This window comes from Aulonocara sp. 'chitande type north' Nkhata Bay, linkage group LG12 (genome assembly GCF_057382095.1).
Source record: "Aulonocara sp. 'chitande type north' Nkhata Bay isolate Kocher_YH1m ecotype deep benthic linkage group LG12, A_spYH_male_GT1.1, whole genome shotgun sequence".
Lineage (NCBI taxonomy): Eukaryota > Metazoa > Chordata > Actinopteri > Cichliformes > Cichlidae > Aulonocara > Aulonocara sp. 'chitande type north' Nkhata Bay.
In genome coordinates, this window is record NC_141355.1 from 6,986,054 (window position 1) to 7,007,481 (window position 21,428).

General features: G+C 40.7%; 1 protein-coding gene across 1 annotated transcript in view; it reads right to left on the reverse strand.

The window, feature by feature from the left end:
• Positions 1-3,421: 3,421 nt before the first annotated feature.
• The window catches only part of hk2 (hexokinase 2), a 42,499-nt gene continuing 24,492 nt past the window's right edge, over positions 3,422-21,428 (reverse strand). Inside the window, exons 9-18 of the mRNA XM_086313374.1 lie at positions 21,133-21,366; positions 18,215-18,519; positions 17,956-18,104; positions 17,638-17,757; positions 13,605-13,700; positions 12,296-12,395; positions 11,964-12,147; positions 8,227-8,382; positions 5,018-5,254; positions 3,422-4,646 (exon numbers count right to left, since the gene is read on the reverse strand). Coding sequence (XP_086169500.1) covers positions 4,502-4,646; positions 5,018-5,254; positions 8,227-8,382; positions 11,964-12,147; positions 12,296-12,395; positions 13,605-13,700; positions 17,638-17,757; positions 17,956-18,104; positions 18,215-18,519; positions 21,133-21,366 — 1,726 coding nt within the window. The 3' untranslated portion in view covers positions 3,422-4,501. The remainder of the gene's footprint in view (positions 4,647-5,017; positions 5,255-8,226; positions 8,383-11,963; positions 12,148-12,295; positions 12,396-13,604; positions 13,701-17,637; positions 17,758-17,955; positions 18,105-18,214; positions 18,520-21,132; positions 21,367-21,428) is intronic.

The following is a 21,428-nucleotide window of genomic DNA, read 5'->3' on the forward strand; positions in this document are numbered from 1 at the left end:
TGGCGCGGCTGCCCCTCTGTTGGTCTTCCTTGGTCTCTTGTGTTCTGGGGGCCTCTGGATGTCTGGAGTTTTGATCTCCTTCATACCTGCTTCACACCCTGGAGGACGGGGCTGTGGCCCCCCCACACTCCCTAGCAGATCGTTACATGGAGAAACCTTTGGAATACAAGCGCGCTGATCCACACAGGTATGCACACGGGTGTTCACTGCTCGTAGATCCAAATTACACCTTTCTTGGCTGCTACTTCGAAGCACATCTGTCCTGCGTGCTGCACAACAACATTGAATATTTAGTATTTACTGCTGTTTACACTTAGCTAGATTAATGCGATGGTGTTGTGTTTAGTATGTTGCTTTGTTGTTGTTGTTTTTTGTCTTTTTTTGCTTGTTTTCTATTCTTCTCTCAACAGGTGATCCAGGAGATTTTTTATTTTTTTTCTCCCCCCCTTTCTCACTGTCCCTCTCCCCTTCTGTTTTTCCTTTCCTTCCTCTTTCTTTCTCCCTTTCCTATCTCTCACTCATGTCTGTCCCGTCTGTAACATCTGAAAATAAAATATAATAAATAATAAAAACAAAGATCGACCAAATGGACCAATACGGCAATGCCACGATGATCCATTTGGCAAAGTAAATCCATTGGGTATCCTTGTTGGTCTTCAGACAACAATTCTGATGGCTAAAGAACCAAATGGGACAGGCGGAAGAAAAAAAAAAAAGCACCAAATCTGCCCCTTACTCTGTAAAGCACTTGTTGACTCATATGAAAAGTGTTACATGAGTAAATATTGCTTGATTAAGGAAATCGATGCAATTAATGTAACTGTTGCATCTACTTGATTAGGCAATAAACACTTTATTTAATAAAAAGGTTCCCAGAATTATGAAAGAAAAAAAATTCTTTCATTGATTTCATGATTAGGCCTACTGTGATAAAACATAATATTAATAAATTATTGCATGTTTCATTTCATGTAGGGACCGCAGTCCTCCATGAATGCACCTGAACTACTGTACATTAAGATGGTAAGTCTTTCTCTGTGTGCATGTAGTGTGCACATATTGTGAAATATTCATCATGGCATGTTGCTGCAATCGCAACAGGACTATACCAGCCTACCCACAGGCAGTAGCGGTTGCCCGGGGCGGCATCGTGGTGGGGGGCGGCATCACGGGCATCGGCAAAATAAAAAATAAAAATAAAAAATTGCTCGTACTCATGCTGCCTCGACATCAGCCAGCGCATATTGGGAATGGCATTGTCACCGATCGGTTTTCTATCGCCCATTTGCTGGGAGTAAGGGCGCCCTCCGTTTGCGAGGTGCGCCTGCTGCTTGCGGCACAGGGAGGAGAGGGCGGGGCGGCGGGGGGCTTCTCTGGCTGGCTGGAGCAGCATCTAATAACCAGCTCGCAAAATAAAACAAAATAAAGACAAACTAACAAACACGAAAACACCAGACATTATGATACAGACTTGTAATTTGCGCCGATGTTTTTTCGAAATTCTATACGTGAAAAGTGAGCGCGAGAGCCCTCGGCCTGCTTGCTGCTGAAGTCAAAGTAAAACTTTATTGTCATCTCCGCTACAGTCCAGAATATAGAGAGACGAGACGGCGAGGCTCCAGTTACAGCAGTGCAAGTAAACAAACAATATATATATATAAGAAGAGTAAGAAAATAAATATACACTTTAGGACTCGGGGTAAAGGGATCAATAACAATTGAAAATTTATAATTTACAGTTTGATTATTTAAAGTCTCACACACAACCCGTCGAAAGGGGAGGGAGACCGGCTGCTTCCAAATAGAGCGCATTTCATTCATAATGATGTAAATCCAAGCCCATTATGTATTCATGATTTGAATCCTGGGTTGTGTGAAATCTCAGAAATGCACCCTAGACAAAGTGAATCTGTGAACTAAGGTAAGTTTATTAGGTTATGTTGTGGCGATCCTCGAATTGGGGGATTTGTATTCATACTGGAGTGCAAAATTAAAACCAATGTAAGATGGACAATTAAAGTTCAAAGCCATCAGGTCCTCAGTTTAGAAAAAATAGAAAAGAAGAGGAGGAGAAACGAGCAAAAGATGCAGGTAAGCAGATGTGTCATTGGACAATAGCAGGTCATCCTGAAACAATCAGAATCAGAATACTTTATTAATCCCTAAGGAAATAATGTGGGTTACAGTTGCTCCAAAAAGAAATGGTAAAAATAGTAACAGTAACAGACTGAACTCCAAACAATACAGTATGTTACAGATTTTAATGTTAATTAGTCATTGTCAATTGTTGATTCTTCCTGTTCTCATTGTATGACAAATTATGATGGCTGTTTGGTAGCTGTTTGCATTCTATGCATACTCTCTCTCTTCATATGTGTGTGTGTGTGTGGGGGGGGGGGGGGGGGGGGGAGTGTTCGCCCGGGGCACCAAACAGGCTAGGACCGCCTTATTTTTATCATACATTTATTGCTACAGGGATAGATACTCATATTAAAGTGACCAAAGTTTTAAATAATCGGGTCAGCATATGTAAAAGTAATCCATGTGAGCTTAAAGCTCAGGCTTCAAACTGTTCTGAACACTCAGTGCTAAGCTTACATCTTTATGATGTCACACGAAGGGTATCTCCCAGAGAAGCCATACACCTTGGAGAGACCATTTTAAAAGCATTTTGAGATCCTTTTTCTTTTTAAATACAGACACAGGACTGCAGCATTAGGTGAACCTGGAGTTATATTAATAACAGCAGACTGTATATAGCCAACATTTATACAAGCGTATGACTAACATATGTGATGTCCAGTTCATTAGCCGTCCAACCCTGGCATGTGCCATTCAAAGGACTGAAGGCTCATTATAAAGGTCTGCTTATAGTGATTAAGGTGTTCGGTTAAACTGAATGCAGTAACACTAATTAGACTGCATATTAGGCAAATGCACATCTGCTGTGGGCTGAAGGAGCATACTCACCTCTGAGGTTATCAGATGAAGCCTGCTCACATCTCCATGGATATAAGCAAATGTATTTGGTGACAGACACATTCTTTAAGGTTTAGAGGGATCTTGTGATCTCCTCTTTCACGAACACTAAACTGTGTATATGTATATCCTATTGTTGACCTTTGAGTTTGAAAAGGACGCAACATGGAGGCTGCGTAACAAGAATAATGGAATAAAGGACAATGGAGGAAGAAATGAGAGTGTAAATGCACAATTGTGTACTGATTGTTTCCTGAACTCATCCACAGGCACATTACACGTGCACGTGGCTAAGCTTAAAACTATGAAGCCTGCATGAGCCATGCTGTGATTCACCTGCACCCTCACTGCGACTACAGTATCTGTTTGCTTGAAAGTTGCTCCCAAATGGATCTATTTTAGTACCCATCTGAATAAAAGAAAGAGCAAACGAATACATCAATTGTAATGTGACGGTCTTTAATGGAAGTAAAACCGCAGGATGAATTATGATCTGCCAGACAATCTTAGCAGACAGATTATGAATGAAAAAGCAAAGTGCTGTGGTTCTAAAAATTCACTAAAGCTTGATTTTAGTGATGTTGCTGCTGAATGTTGGGAATTCTGATTTTTTTAAAAAAAAAGATTCTTTTTTGCTGAGTTTCGGCTTGACGGGCATTTTCAGAAACATGACTTTTTAACCTTTTTGGTAGCAAAATGAAATATTTAAACATGCAAATAAAGTTAATACAAATAAAAAAGAAAAATAAATTAAAAACATTTTCCCACCAGTGCTGGATTTCAACTTTTTGTCTTTTCTCCTTTATTTTCTGACCTCTATTGTTTGGTAAGAGTCCCTGGGGATGGGTGCAGTGAGAATATTTAATGTTGGTACTTTTCCTACAGCATCAGAATAACCTAATGGTAATCATTAGCCCTCTGCTAGCACTACAAATACAAACACAGTATGAATAAAAATACAGAATGAATAAGATTTGGTTTTCAGCATGTCCAGCAGAACAGAACAGTTCACTTATATAAACGCTGTGTTTAAATATTGGTAAATTCAGTACAACAACCGGCATTTCATTTTTGGTTTCATAACACAGGAGTTACAGTTTAATCTCCCACGTGTTCAGCAATTTTCCAAATAAAGGCAATGGAAATGTTTTTGTGACGGAGGCACTTTGTGACACGTGCTGCCTAAACAAGTTTTTCCAACATTTCTTTTTTCAATCAGTGTATAAACTTATACACACGAGCTGGAAGGCAGCCTGGGATATTCAATATTAAAGACAAAGATGGAGTGTATACAAAACAAGCCCATCAGCTTGTAACAGTCACATTTCACAGGAGGTGCAATTCTTGTAACGCGCTGTCTGAACTTCATTTAAAGACTCCCCCCTTCTCAATATCAGCTACAAAGATTACAAACACAAATCTTAAAACACATTCTTACACACCTTTACACTGGGGGTGGAAAAAAAACATTAAAAATATATATATATATAACTATTCATGACATCACAGCAGCCTTTGGGATTTACTGCTGTCCTTCATTTTTGACCCTGCAGGCCACTGCGGTGATCAGTGCTGCTCCCTTTCCACTTCCATCCTCCGACTTCAGGAACGTCACCTCACACTGTGGCGCCAAATCCCGCAGTGTTTCTTGCATAATGGCAGAGAAACTTAATAAGCAAAGGAAAGAGAGAGAGAGGAGAAATAAGTGTCAAAAAGCTGCAAGAAACTCTCTTCCTCTACTATGCAAATAAGAGTATTTTTGCAGCTGATGACTACGTTGTCTTAAATGTAATACACCCAGATGGTCTTTTCTTTCAAGTCCTCAAAGGACTAAAAAGATACATTTCTGCAGCTCTTTGTACAAATCATGAATAGTTTATCCAAAAATCTACAATTCAGAAAAAAATATAATAAATTTGTGAATATAAAAGTGTGCAGTGTAGCTCTGTATCCCAACCACTCAGGGCTTAATAGTGCAGTCTTGTCTGATTCTTACGAACCGAATAAAATGCTGTTTTAGGAGATAACTGCTTCTTACTGAGGATGCGTTTTATAAAGCGTGCCATCCACTCCCACGGTGATGGAGAGTTGATTCAAGTTGCGATTCTGCCGTATCTTGTCGACAACAGCGGCTAAACCAGCGCCAGAGAGCTGAGCGGCACGGCGGGCGACCACGCTGCACACCTCCTTCACCAGCACGCTGTCATCGCACGTGGAGCCGGTGAGGCCCAGGTGCTGCAGGATGGAGCGAACCTGACGCATGGCGAGGCGGTCGCTGCGGGTCGGAGAGAAGAAAGTGTTATGCACGCGCAAAGAGAGTCCACTTATTAGACACACAATCATACAGAGCATTTATAATCAGAAAGAAACGCAGAACTTTAAAGCAGACAAAGTCTTACACGTGCAAATTTAAACCCTATAAAGACTCAGAGAGATTCATGGTTGGATTTTAGAAAGATTGCAGACTCCACATGTTGGTGGATGCAGCAAACATGGACCTGCAGCATTGTGACCTACAGAGAAGCACTATTTTTTTGTTTCATCCATTTTTCTATTTCCACATCCTTTCCTCTAAATGAGATTTGCCACATGATGTTTTCTATCTCGCTTCATAAAAAGCCTTATGGATGATGAGCCGCTGCGAGCTCTCACTCCTCTGCAGAGGACATCTGCAGCTATGGGAAAGTGACAGATGGAGCCCTTTCTGACCAAAGACCTTCTTCCTTCTCAGTCCGTTGCAACGTGCAGCTAAAAGGATCTTAATCACTTCACAATTATTTCAGTTTGTGAACTTTAGTTGATAAGTATCAACATATTTTAATGTTCTCATTCTAAATGACTTTGTGTAGAATCATTAGAATAAATGTCATTTTACCCATTTAAAATATTGTAATTCCACATCAAATGTGCTGAAAGTAAAGAGCACAATTTATGAACACAAAGTAACAGCCTTTCTCTGAAACATCTCTGATCTCACCCATTTCTTTGTACTTTTGCATTGATCTGCTTCTATCAATCTCTTTAAAATCACCCAGCGCGATTGATGTTTCTTTAGATTAATCTGTAATAACACATCTTGGCTCTTTCATGTGCACTGTAGCAGGGGAGGTAAATCCAGGATGATTCAATCAGAATGCTAAACTCGATAAGACAGAGCCCTCAGGCCCTTAACTGATGCTACTAGCATACAGAACATTTAGAAATCCTGCCATCATCACACAGGTTGCAAAGCCTACTCTCATTCCCAGAGTTTCAAATACGGTCAAAGGTCTGCTTGTCATTGGTCTGTCACGTCCTCCTTATCACATGCAAACGACACCTTGGTATTATTTGTTCACACTGGATGAGCTGAACTTCTTAGCATGCAGTGTTAATGATGCATACAGTAGATGGACTGGTTCTTAGTAGAGCAGGGCGATATGACCAAAAGTATTTATCACGATATACATTTGAAAATTTGCGATAACGATATAACTGACGATATAATTGACACTAGACAAAACACTTTACAACTCCACAACTTTATTAGTGCAAAAAACCCCATCAATGTATTTTCACTTAAACAAGCAGCTGTTTTTTATGTGCATTAAAGTTATATAAAAATTTAACAGTGCAAATTTCTTGCTGACAGTTTAACCAAAAGGCATTTCCAGTGGAAACTGGCCGACATATCCTCAGCATAACCATGTATAATATCCACAAAACTTAAAAAGAGGTTATACACACACAATACGGTAACATTATGTTGAAGCACAGTACGTATCACTCCGCGAGGCTCCTGCCTACGATAGTCGTAATGATCCGACAATCCATCAAGCGGTGCGGCTTCGTAGCTTAGCAAAGTCACACTAAAACATTTGACAGATTTTCGAGCGCCGTGTACATAAAATAGTTTCGAGGTCAGTAAACACAACCAGAATTCATACATAAGGCACACGGGATTATAAGGCGCACTGTCGATTTTCAGAAAAATCGAAGGATTGATTTTATGTGTGCCGTATTTTCCACAAACACGGTAATAACGACGGCCTGCTAGCATGCGCTACCAAAAATAGTGCTTTGTTGTGTATCTGACGGACGAAAGCTAAACCAGTTGCACACCACTGAAGTTGCAGCATTTTTACAAACCAATTCTGGTTCATCCGTTTCATTCAACGGTCCGCTTTTGCCTTCTCATTCTCTGCTATGCTTTTTCCGCCATGTGCGTATGAAAACAAAGGCACTGCGCATGCGCATTTTACCCATATTCTATCGCGAGATTTCATTTTCTTATCGTTGCCCAACATTACCGTGAACGGTATGATATGGCCCAGCCCTAGTTCTTAGGCAGCACTTTTCTGCTCTACTACTCAAGTAGAGTTCTTTGAGTGATACTTGAGCACTCAGCTTTATCCAACATGTTTCATTCACTTTTTCTTTCTTCTAAGTAGAACATCCAAACTCTGATGAATGCACTGGGAGCAACTCCGGGCTCTGGAGCGACTAGGGATCGAACCCCCAAGCCTCTCCGTCCTAAGCCTGATCCTTCCTGATCCTGAGCCACAGCTGCCGCATTCAGGAATATTAAACCCAAGCTAGGATTTTCTGTGAAAACACAAAGCTCCCTAACAAAAAACAAACTGCAGTTTTCCAACTGACAAACGTTCGACCCACTGCCTCCCCTCAAACCTCCAAATATCGGCTTAACTGTTTTTGCTCTGTTTCTTTTCTGTCTTACCTTCTGCACTCGGCTTGACCAGGACACTGGCAGTGCATCTCTATGATACCAGCAGGATCTTACACAATGGCAGCATTTAACACCCTGGGATAACAAGTGGCTTTACTATAGTCTGAGCAGCACATGTATTGGAGAAGCATCGCAGCAGAACAGACTGTGGTGTAAAGTCGAGCTTCCTTTTTGGGCTGCTAACTATCATTGAAAAGGAAAAATGGTTAACTCTGTTAACTTTGTATTATATTTCACTAACATACTTAAATAAATATAAAAATATAAAAGGATAACTGGAAAGTATAAAGGATGGCAACATATTCAGACACTGTGATTTTATGTTATCACATCTAAATAGTCTGTGTTGGTTTCAAAGAACAAAAATGAGTCAGTGATACAAAAAGTATTGACATGCTGCTCATCATTTTATACAAAATCATTACACACCTCAGGCTTTAGTATAACAAATGCCAAACATGTGACCAAGATGGTGTGAGCTCAACAGACATGTTGAGACTAGAGCAGTTTGTAATACTCACCTTTCAATCTGCGACAGGAACTTTGTCTCAAAGATGCCTCGCGTCTTCAGTCGTTCTGACACTTTGCCCCTGAACAGCAGGCCCTTAGCGGTAAAATCCAGTAACACGTTCCGCACGATCTCCCCCAGGTACATCCCACTGATCATCTTTTCATACCTTCGAGAGAACACACAAACCTCAAACTTTCCAGATCCATGCACAGAGACAACACAGTAGCCACAGTATTTACATTATCACCATTTACAATTTCAGTCCCAAATGTTACTAAAAAGCAATTTAGTGAGCAAGCACCAATTTACTTTGAGAAAGAGGAGACAGAAACATTAATTAAGAGAAGTCAGATAAGTTATTTGTTCCATTAACAAAAACAAATGTCATTACTAAAGCAGATTTTAATGGAATAGTTACCAGAATGTGTAACAGGGACTGAAATGAATTCTGTCTAATGTTATATGCTCGGCATGTACAGGACACACACTGCATGAACTCCCTGACGTGACACTGAGACTTCTTTTTACAGATATTCCAAAAGGCTTCTTTAAAAGAAGAAAAAATAACTTAATAAAGCACTTCTTCTTTTGAAATAATCAATGTATAGTATGCCTGTATAGGTATAGCTCTGCTGTCTTACTCACAGCTACATCTTAATGTTCTCTCATGAATAAGTCAAGAGGAAACCAATGATGTTGCCCGACTTGTCTTTAAAACAACAATGTGTCTTTCATTTCATTTCATCTCCCGGTCAAAGGTGTGACCTCCCTCTTCGGTGGCTTGGTATTTTGTATTTTCTCAGAACAAAGACCACAAAGTGCTTTAAGCCAACAAATTAAATGTTTTGTCTGGATGTGTTCAGATAAACAGAATAAACAAGAGAAAAATGTGATGTGGTGGCAGGCCTGAGCTCCTGTGGACTTGAATACAGAATATATAGATTTCAGGAAAAAAGGCTGAACTTGGATGGTTCTGGGACAGCTTTGAACCCTTTATCTCATTCTCACAGGCAGATGCTCTCAAAGTCAATCAGATTGGATTGACAACTCTCCACAGAGGTCTGGGCTTTTCCTGGAACACTCAAATACAGTCAAGACTCATTTTCAAACATATTCAGACTCACTTGCTCTGGGCTTTTTGAATCTGCCTGTATATATTCTAATTCCACTACAAGCTAAACTAAAGTGCAGCTTTTGCTTTATTGTTGAAATAAAGAAACAACCAATCAACACCATGACTGCTCAGATCTCCAAAGAACTGCAGTAAAGTGATCATAATCACACAAACTCATTTTCACAGATAGTACTGAAACTGAAAAGCAAAGGGAAAACTTTGCTTTTCAGTTTTTTCCATCTTAAGATACATGCAAGTGTGTATGTGTGACTAGTTACTCTGGTAAAATGTCCACCTATCATCTTATATCTATATTAATTAAATAATATATAATGTTATATTGCTTAAATAGTTGCATGCTGATGAGTTTGCATGTGTAGCACATGCACAACATAGAAAACAAAAATACTTTTGCAGTTTTGTGTTGTTTTGTATGCTCTGGGTATTCAGTTCATTGGTATTGTTTTTTGTTATTGTTAGTTTGTTCTTGATGGAGTCTGCTGTTTTTGTTTTGGTAATTAGAAACTGTTAAAAACATGTTGCTAACAAACTGTATTTAACCACCAAGTTAAACTATCCAACGATTGCACATTTACAGAGATGCTCATCAAATGACCCCAGATTACTTTAGCTCTTCTTCTGTTTGATGTGTTTTTAACATTTGATCTGATGAAGCTGATGAATTTATTTTTCCTTAATCTAATTCTATTTATAAGAACAAAATGAAACCTGAACCCCAAGTGGAAATCACTCTGCATCGTTTTAGTTTAAGAGTGTCTCTGTAACAGATGTTCCTGCAGACACAATTCTGCTGTTTTGTAGTCCATCCAGTAGTTTGATAAACAATCATACAAGAACTGTGCTTTTAAAAAAAGATAAAACACGTATCTTATCCAGACAGCTGTATAAACAGCTCTTTGGGTGAATAAAATAGCTGGCAGCTATGCTGAGTCTCTATCATTCAGCCAAAGGTACTGAGTGATCGACTGTGTGCAAAGAGCCAAGAGACAAATGTGATCAGACTTAATTCTCAGCATTTAGACTTATAATCCACGGCCCCCTCACATCTGCAGGGAGAGCAGGACAGGCTACATTCTTCAGTAGTCTTTCTACAGCATCGAACTGCATTTTTCAGTTCTTTTAATGTTCTTAGATATATTTGATCACATAGAAATATTTTACATTTTATCATTGGAATAGGTGACACTCATAGGGATCATTCTGTGGGGGAAAACAAGAGTTATAAGATTGGTGAAATGCCCCTTTTGGATTGGTAAGATGCTGCCAGCACCACCACTTTAATGTGAACACACAGGGTAGCCCCCTGGGTTAACTTAGCGAGTTGATAACCTGCTTTATGCAATCACTTATCCTGATCACTGATGCTAGGATAAGTGAATCCAGATAACAGGAAGGTAATTTGGGTGCACTGAAGGTCATAGTACAGGGCGCTGAGGTCTAAGCCTACAAATATAATAATAGTCACCAACAGAGTTGTTTAAAGAATATACATTTGTTATTCAGATTAACTCTTGCTTTTGACTTGTTGGATTTTAAATGATGTGTACTTTCAAAAGGGCCTGATGTGAAGTTTAAGAATTTGGTGAATAATGGCCTGTTTGTTATGAAGTGCAGAATGCTGCAGCGGCAATGTTTTTTTGTAGGCCAACTTGAAAGTTAGCATCACTCTGGCTCACTAGACAAAAAGCCACTGCCAGTTTGTTGGTAAACATTTGGACTATACAGAAATTAAGCTTTGTGAGAATTAAAGATTCATAAATTGTTCAGCAAGATAATCATCACAAACCAACATCAACCATAACACCTAACCATAAACCTTATCTTAGGCATTAAAGAAAAAAAAAAATACTGACGTCGATGCAGAGAAACTCATGTCTGGGTATCAGGACAGAGTGTTGCAGTGTCACATTACAGAGGGAAAGAAACGTGAAATTTTAAGAAATAAAATAGTGCAAATTGAGTTTAAAGCACAACAGGGTTAAATTTATTCTCAACATGTTTGTCTGTAGTCTAAAAATGCTGAGTAAGACAAACTTGTTCCTCCTTTTGTAACAAATGTTTCCGATTATTCCTTCATAGTTTTTGTTTACAGAATTTGGATTGAGTATTTGACAATGGTAAGATTATCTGACTTGTGACCATAAATATCTTAAAGGTCTAGTTTATACGGAGCACTTCTGGAGCCTGATATTTCTAAAAGACTAATGTCAGTAATTTATAAAAAAATAAATAAATAAATCTGTGATTCCAGTTTTCGACACTGAAACTTTGTCATTGTGGGAAATGTCAGAACTGACGGCTGGAATTGCTTTACTGCCACAGAGAGCTCTTGATGTGTGACACTATGAGTTATCTATTCAAACAACTGTCACAGTGGTGACTTGCAGTGTAGTGCACTCTCCATGTGTCTTTTAATTGGCAGCATTATTATTTCATGATAGACTCCCTGACTCTTCTGTGTTTCTTGAGCCAGTGTGTCTTTCTCTCAGTCAGTCCTTGTCTTGTTTTTCCCTTATGTGTTCATAATGGTAACTACATGTGATGCTGTTTGTTGTGAATCTTGGCTCTGAGAATCCACGCTGTGGATTTTTCATTTATTACCGATCCAGTACCTCTGTTTCCCAGGGTAGTTAGAGCAGGCATCGACGAGGCGATCGAACTCTGTGCAAAACTCCTCTAGTTCCCCATTTTCACCAAATGCTCCCCACTCGACATTGACACACATGCGGCCATTGTCGCCCTCCACCAGTTCGATGTTATGCATTTCCTCCATGTAGCAGGCATTGGTCCCTGTGCCTGAAATTAATCAGACAAAATACGAGGACTTTCATAGAACAGCTTGACTACAAAGATGATGAATAAATAGAAATATACCAGACAATGTTTGCAAACAATAAATAAACTTTGCAAGACTTCAAAGAAGGAGGGAGGTGGCCAAACTTACCGACGATGAGTCCCACCTCACATTTGGGGTCCTCGTATCCGCAAGTCATCATGGTTCCCACTGTGTCATTAACTACTGCCACAAAGTTCAAATCAAATTCCTGGAAGCAAAGTAAACAAACGTATTCATATCTATGAACTGGAACTGAGCATCCATTCATCCATTCGCTTCCGCTTATCCTTTTCAGGGTCGCGGGGGGCGCTGGAGCCTATCCCAGCTGTCATAGGGCGAGAGGCAGGGTACACCCTGGACAGGTCGCCAGTCTGTCGCAGGGCCAACACACAGGGACAGACAACCATTCGCACTCACATTCACACCTAGTGGCAATTTGGATTATCCAATTAACCTATCCCCACAAGCTGCATGTCTTTGGACGGTGGGAGGAAGCCGGAGTACCCGGAGAGAACCCACGCAAACACGGGGAGAACATGCAAACACAGAAAGACCTGATGGTGGAATTGAACCCAGGACCTTCTTGCTGTGCGGCAACAGTGCTAACCACCGTGCCACCGTGCCGCCTGAGCATAAGCATAAATATTAATATTATCCATAGCACTAGAAAGACATTATTCGCTTATCTACACTCTTCACTCAACTGCAGTTCTAATGGTTGCGGGTCTGAGAATCCTCATATTGCTTTAGTGCATCATCTAACGCTGTGAGCACCGGAAAACAGAAGATATAAATCATAGTTTGGTAAATTGTCAGATTATATAATAAGATTCTGTGCTTTTATAACAAGCACTACTTACATTACTTTATCTTACATTTCAGCCACAAACACACACACACACACACACACACACACACACACACACACGTAAATATATATAAATATCTACATATAGACACATGTATATATCTCTCTGTGTGTGTACATATACACTCAGCCATTTCAGAAAATAACTCAAACACAAATTCAAAGAATCACACAAGACCATTTTAATCTATTTGTTAAATCTCATGCAATTAAACTGATGTACTTGTTATTCAATCAGAAATGAAAGTCGTAACTAAAAGCATTGGAGAGAAAATTCAGACATTCACTGACAAGTGTAGGTGGATCTCTTAGAGTGCTGCTCTCCTGGGTCTTACATGTGACTGTATAACATCATGGTACAGTCTAGCCACTTTGGCTCTTTTTATTACATGAATCAAGGGTTAATATTCAAGGCCACAATTCTGTAATATTGTTGGGTCTTTGCTTTACATATAAAACACCTTGAGGCAACTTATGCTGTGCTTTGGCAGATGAAAAAAAGTGAAGTGACTTTAAAATTGTATTTAAGACTGTGATTGATGTACTGACCCCTCTGCTGCGGACAGCTTCTTTAAGCAACCCGACAACATCTTTCCCCTCACAGCCGCTGGCTTTGAACCCCTTCGTCCACTTCAGGAGTATGCCCTAGACAAATTACAGAGTCACGATCAGAATCCTTTGTATTTAGCCACGTTTGTGCACACAAACATTTGACTTCACGTTACTCTTTGCATGCAAAGAAAATAAACATTTTTTTGTAGTCAGGGTGTCATTAGAGCTGAAAATTTAAGCACACACAGAAAGAAAAAAAAAAACAACAACTCAGGTCTCAATTAGAAAAACAAAACACAAACAAAAACAAGAAGCAGTCAAGGAAGACAAACCTCCATTGTCTCCATTTGGAAATGTTAGCTCTTTATACAGTAAAGTTACAGCGGGATACAAATAATATCAGGCTGATCCTGCCACACTTTGTGTCCCCTGTCTAAATCACGGACAAACAGTATCCCACAGTTGTTTATGTTTTTGAACCTATTTTGCACAGAGAGGCATTTTTGAAAAATGTATTGATAACAATGTTGAATATTATTACACAGGAAAAAAACAACTAAAATAATCACACCGTGACGCCTCTGCCTTTCTAAATAGAGGGACAGTAACTGCATGTGTGTAAGTGTGTAAAACCTGAAGATAGAGACAAAATACTGTTAATCTGCCATTCTGCAATTCATCTCCTGTAAACAATAACGTGGCGCACAGCGTGACGTGAAAAAAGGCACATACCTTTGACGTTGCCTGACCAACTCTGTATTCCTCGTCCACACGTAAACGCAAAAAAGGAGTTTTAAAAAAAATCACAGTTTTCAGTGATTCGAAACGCCGTTTACGTGTGGACGAAACAGCTGCGTTTTCAAAAATACCCGTGTAGGTGTGGACGTAGCGTTAAAGAGTTAGTAGTTTATTTTCTTACAACCTGTAATTTATTGCAGATTACTTGTATTTGCTTAATTGTTCACTATATGTTTGAGGTGTGAAATAAACAGCAATGGAGCAAAATATGGGTGTGTGTGGTTGGAGGATGTGTTTGCGCGTGTGCGTGCACGTGCGAGAAGGAGGCATGGGGCGCGAACATTTTTCTTGTAAAAAAAAAAAGGGGGGCCTGGCAAAAAAAGTTTGGGAACCACTGGCTTAACACATGTGGCAGGTTGTTGTCATCAATTGTCGCTCCTTGTTTTCAAGTTCAACAACCGAGCCCACTTATACAATCACATTCACAGATCACCAAAATATCTTTCTTTATGCAACTCTGTCTGCATGACACCCTATTCCAGGTATTTTGTTTGGGGCGATGATTCAGAGTTCAAATTTATTCTGCAGGGCTTCTTATTTTCATCATCATCCAAACAACACTCCCTATAGTTCACTGATTGTTCAAACTTCAAGCTGCTGGGAACATTTGATTGTTATTATTTGTTGGTTTTTTTTTTTTTTTTTCTGACAATGCAAAAGGCTATGATTGCTATATCCAAGGTACAGCGGCTTGCAAAAGTATTCGGCCCCCTTGAACTTTCCCACATTTTGTCACATTACAGCCACAAACATGAATCAATTTTATTGGAATTCCACGTGAAAGACCAACACAAAGTGGTGTACACGTGAGAAGTGGAACGAAAATCATACATGATTCCAAACATTTTTACAAATAAATTACTGAAAAGTGGGGTGTGTGTAATTATTCAGCCCCCTGAGTCTTTGTAGAACCACCTTTTGCTGCAGTTCCAGCTGCCAGTCTTTTAGGGTTTGTCTCTACCAGCTTTGCACATCTACAGACTGAAATCCTTGCCCATTCTTCTTTGCAAAACAGCTCCAGCTCAGTCAGATTAGATGGACAGCGTTTGTGAACAGCAGTTTTCAGATCTTGCCACAGATTCTCAATTGGATTTAGATCTGGACTTTGACTGGGCCATTCTAACACATGGATATGTTTTGTTTTAAACCGTTCCATTGTTGCCCTGGCTTTATGTTTAGGGTCGTTGTCCTGCTGGAAGTTGAAGCTCCGCCCCAGTCTCAAGTCTTTTGCAGACTCCAAGAGGTTTTCTTCCAAGATTGCCCTGTATTTGGCTCCATCCATCTTCCCATCAACTCTGACCAGCTTCCCTGTCCCCGCTGAAGAGAAGCACCCCCAGAGCATGATGCTGCCACACCATATTTGACAGTGGGGATGGTGTGTTCAGAGTGATGTGCAGTCTTAGTTTTCCCGCCACACATAGCGTTTTGCCAAAAAGTTCCATTTTGGTCTCATCTGACCAGAGCACCTTCTTCCACATGTTTGCTGTGTCCCCCACATGGCTTGTGGCAAACTGCAAACAGGACTTGTGGTTTTTTGTTAACAATGGCTTTCTTCTTGCCACTCTTCCATAAAGGCCAACTTTGTGCAGTGCACGACTAATAGTTGTCCTATGGACAGATTCCCCCACCTGAGCTGTAGATCTGTGCAGCTCATCCAGAGTCACCATGGGCCTCTTGGCTGCATTTCTGATCAGCGCTCTCCTTGTTCGGCCTGTGAGTTTAGGCGGACGGCCTTGTCTTGGTAGGTTTACAGTTGTGCCATACTCCTTCCATTTCTGAATGATCGCTTGAACAGTGCTCCGTGGGATGTTCAAGGCTTGGGAAATCTTTTTGTAGCCTAAGCCTGCTTTAAATTTCTCAATAACTTTATCCCTGACCTGTCTGGTGTGTTCTTTGGACTTCATGGTGTTGTTGCTCCCAATATTCTCTTAGACAACCTCTGAGGCCGTCACAGAGCAGCTGTATTTGTACTGACATTAGATTACACATAGGTGCACTCTATTTAGTCATTAGCGCTCATCAGGCAACATCTATGGGCAACTGGCTGCACTCAGACCAAAGGGGGCTCAATAATTACGCACACCCCACTTTGCAGTTATTTATTTGTAAAAAATGTTTGGAATCATGTATGATTTTTGTTCCACTTCTCACGTGTGCACCACTTTGTGTCGGTCTTTCACGTGGAATTCCAATAAAATCGATTCATGTTTGTGGCTGTAATGTGACAAAATGTGGGAAAGTTCAAGGGGGCCGAATACTTTTGCAAGCCACTGTAGCTTGTGTACTCCCCACCAGAGTCTCCCAGCAAGTTTAGAAAACAGAGTATAGTTTAGACCAGTTTCTCTACCTGACACACTCCTGTGCTCACATACAGCGTGAAGAAGAAAGTTTTAAGTATAAGAAGATATAAATGAAATAACCTGATCCGTAGCAGGTCTGGCAATTAGATAAATACAACCTCCGAGCAACCACAAAACATGACATCCTGCACCGCATCATTATTTATTTAACAAAAACAAAACCAACTAAGCTAAACCAGAGTACAGTGCAAGTAGCAACCAGGTGCTGTTAATCAAATGCACTTGATGAACTGATCCATCAGCAAGTGTGAGCACCTCTATAAAAGCAGATGTTTGGGCACTTTGCTGATCTGGGGCATTTGGGCGTCCTATCTACAAAAAGGACTACATCTCAGTCTCATCAAGCCTAAATTATCAAAGTTTTATGACAGAGTAATTAGAAAAAAAAAACAGAATTAAATGTAAGGCCATTTGTCTGACAGCTAAAACTTGACAAAAACTGGTTCATGCAACAAAACGCTGGTTTTAAGACAGCCAGCAAATCTACAACTGAATGGCTGTAAAAGAAAATAATTAAGGTGTTGCAATGGCCCAGTCAAAGCCCAGATGCTGCAGTGGGACCTCACGAGAACTACAAATGAAGCAACTACCTGCAAAGCTCAATGAACTGAAGCAATGCTGTAAAGAGGGGTGGGCAAAACAATGATGATGTGGAAATTGATACAAGTGATTCAGAAAATGATTACATCAAGTTACAAACTACTGAATCATGAAGTTTACTTCAGTCTAAACTGAAACTGACGTAGACCAAGGGTGGGTCTTTGCTGGGGTAAAAAGTATAAACGTTTTTGGTGAAAGGCACCAAGAGAAAGATGTAACCAGTCTGAACTCATATAGTTTATAGGTCATTTTACACAAACACAGAAAATTACCTCATCAAGTTTGGTTTGATCGCAGGGGAAGGAGAACGTAAAACCCAAAGGTAAAGATGCTCCTTTCATGCCCATGTATTCCAAAAAGTCAGCTATGCAGTCCACAATATGGTTGAACAGCTAGAAAAAAAACCAAACAAAAAAACAAAATTAAAAGGAATATTATAAGGTATAAGTACAAATAAGTACAAAGCATCACTTTTGCAAACATCCACAGTACTGTGCTTTGACATGGCAAGTTTTTAACCAACATTTGGCCTTAATTTAGCTCTTAATCACAAGTAGCTTCCTGTTAGTCAGTTTCAGTTGAAGCACTACCTCTTCCCCTGTGCCTTGCATGATTTCCTGTGGGATACTGTAGATCTTCTGTTGCATATCCACACTGCGTTTTGTTCCACTTCTCACTCGCACCAGAAGCACTCGAAAGCTGGAGCCTCCAAGGTCCAAAGCCAAGAAATCGCCATGTTCTGTCCAGGTATAAAAGACATTAACTCATTATATTTAAAAAAAAAAAAAGAAAAAAGAAACCTTGTGTCAAAAGCAAGCCAGAGCTTGGGGGAGGTGGGGTTAAACCTACCTGATCCGTCGGGAGTGGATCGGACATAAGTGGGAAGCATCTTGATGCTGGCCTGCTTGTGGGTTTGCTTTGACAGACCTCGGGTCATCTCCTCGCTGAATCGCCTCTTTACCTCCAGCAGCTGTTCGCGACTCAAGCGCAGCGTGTCGAGGATGTGCTGCCGGTCAGCATTTTGGTTGGCAAGTCGGAAGGCCACCGCAGTCACCATAGCTGCACCCTTCCCACTACCATCCTGTGACTGCAAAAAACGCACATCGCAGTCGGGTACAAGTCGACGAACCATTTTGTTGAGCCTCCTGGAAAACCTAGAAAAGACACACATTTGGTTAAGTCCCCATGGTTTCTGTCTTCTGTTGTTCCTTTTTCGCTTGTACACATGATACCCAAACAACTTGCTCTGTTGTGTTTTGATCTTTTTTTTTTTTTTTTTTTTTACATTGAAGCTGCTCTACACCAGACAATAATCAGGAACATCATCTATGGGCATTTCCTTCTTCAGAGATTAACATTGTGTAGCCACTTCTTATACCTGAGTATATCATGCTTATGATTTTTGCCAAGGAACACACACACACACACAGAATCATTTTTTTCATACACACTGTGCACTTTAACTGATGAACCTGGTGACATTTCCACTAGATATATTTGATCAGCAAACCTTTTAAATTTAAAATGAACATCTTTTGACCCTGTGTCGCACAAATACAATCAGCTGTGCCCATTAACGTCTTGAACACACCCTCCTTGTCAGTTAACCCCCCCCCCCCCACACACACACACACACACACACACACACACACACACAATGACAAGCTGTATATTTTATAGATTATCATTTTCAGTTACACTAAAAGCAGCGCATAATCAAGCCAGCTAGGAAACCTGGAAAAGGTAAGTGGCAGGCAATTCAGCTTGCAGCAATTTTCCTTTAAGAAAAAAGGGGGGCAGAAAGATAAGGACTCAGTTTAAGAGCACAATTTCTTATAGATGGATTTTTCTCTGCTATAAGTGAACTTGATGATGCTCCTTTATCATGTATACATCCTTCCAGCATTCAGTCTTTAAACTGTTTGTCTGACTTATTTATATAATCACACAGAGCAAATACAGTGGGGCAAAAGTATTTAGTCAGCCACCGATTTTTCAAGTTCCCCCACTTAAAATGATGACAGAGGTCAGTAATTTGCACCAGAGGTACACTTCAACTGTGAGAGACAGAATGTGAAAAAAAAATCCATGAATCCACATGGTAGGATTTGTAAAGAATTTATTGGTAAATCAGGGTGGAAAATAAGTATTTGGTCAATAACAAAAATACAACTCAATACTTTGTAACATAACCTTTGTTGGCAATAACAGAGGTCAAACGTTTACTATAGGTCTTTACCAGGTTTGCACACACAGTAGCTGGTATTTTGGCCCATTCCTCCATGCAGATCTTCTCGAGAGCAGTGATTTTTTGGGGCTGTCGCCGAGCAACACGGACTTTCAACTCCCGCCACAGATTTTCTATGGGGTTGAGGTCTGGAGACTGGCTAGGCCACTGCAGGACTTTCAAATGCTTCTTACGGAGCCACTCCTTTGTTGCCCGGGCGGTGTGTTTTGGATCATTGTCATGTTGGAAGACCCAGCCTCGTTTCATCTTCAAAGTTCTCACTGATGGAAGGAGGTTTTGGCTCAAAATCTCACGATACATGGCCCCATTCATTCTGTCCTTAACACGGATCAGTCGTCCTGTCCCCTTGGCAGAAAAACAGCCCCATAGCATGATGTTTCCACCCCCATGCTTCACAGTAGGTATGGTGTTCTTGGGATGCAACTCAGTATTCTTCTTCCTCCAAACACGACGAGTTGAGTTTATACCAAAAAGTTCTACTTTGGTTTCATCTGACCACATGACATTCTCCCAATCCTCTGCTGTATCATCCATGTGCTCTCTGGCAAACTTCAGACGGGCCTGGACATGCACTGGCTTCAGCAGCGGAACACGTCTGGCACTGCGGGATTTGATTCCCTGCCGTTGTAGTGTGTTACTGATGGTGACCTTTGTTACTTTGGTCCCAGCTCTCTGCAGGTCATTCACCAGGTCCCCCCGTGTGGTTCTGGGATCTTTGCTCACCGTTCTCATGATCATTTTGACCCCACGGGATGAGATCTTGCGTGGAGCCCCAGATCGAGGGAGATTATCAGTGGTCTTGTATGTCTTCCATTTTCTGATGATTGCTCCCACAGTTGATTTTTTCACACCAAGCTGCTTGCCTATTGTAGATTCACTCTTCCCAGTCTGGTGCAGGTCTACAATACTTTTCCTGGTGTCCTTCGAAAGCTCTTTGGTCTTGGCCATGGCGGAGTTTGGAGTCTGACTGTTTGAGGCTGTGGACAGGTGTCTTTTATACAGATGATGAGTTCAAACAGGTAACGAGTGGGGGACAGAAAAGCTTCTTACAGAAGACGTTACAGGTCTGTGAGAGCCAGAGATTTTCCTTGTTTGAGGTGACCAAATACTTATTTTCCACCCTAATTTACGAAGAAATTCTTTACAAATCCTACCATGTGAATTCATGGATTTTTTTTCACATTCTGTCTCTCACAGTTGAAGTGTACCTCTGGTGCAAATTACTGACCTCTGTCATCATTTTAAGTGGGGGAACTTGCACAATCGGTGGCTGACTAAATACTTTTTTGCCCCACTGTATGTGGCTGTTCACTGAGATCACCTCCCTGAGACTTGCCTTTATGCTCTTATATTCTTTGTCTCAGGGACATGCAGGCACACAGAATGAATAGTAAAAATGTGATTTGAAGTGACAAACACAGCCACAGTCACTCCACAGCTACAGTAAAAGGTGCCAGTGACACAGATCAAAGTCATGAATGTGTTGGCGAGACCAACATAACAGAAGTGATTCACTTACTCTGGATGATTCTTGTAAACAGAGCCATCCACTCCAATAGTGACACGCAACTTCTCAGCAGCTTTGTTATCCCGGATCTGTCGCAGCACTGATGCTAGAGAGGAAGCGCACAGGTGTGCGGCCCGTGTGGATACAATCTGACACACCCTCCGAGTTGCTATGCAGTCCTCAACCGACGGGTCCAGCCCCAGGCCACGAAGTATCTTCTCAGCACTAGCAATACCTTCCTCATCTCTGCAGGAAGGAAAGTGAAGAAATTAATGTGAAGAATAGAAGAAGAGCTTGAGGACCGAATT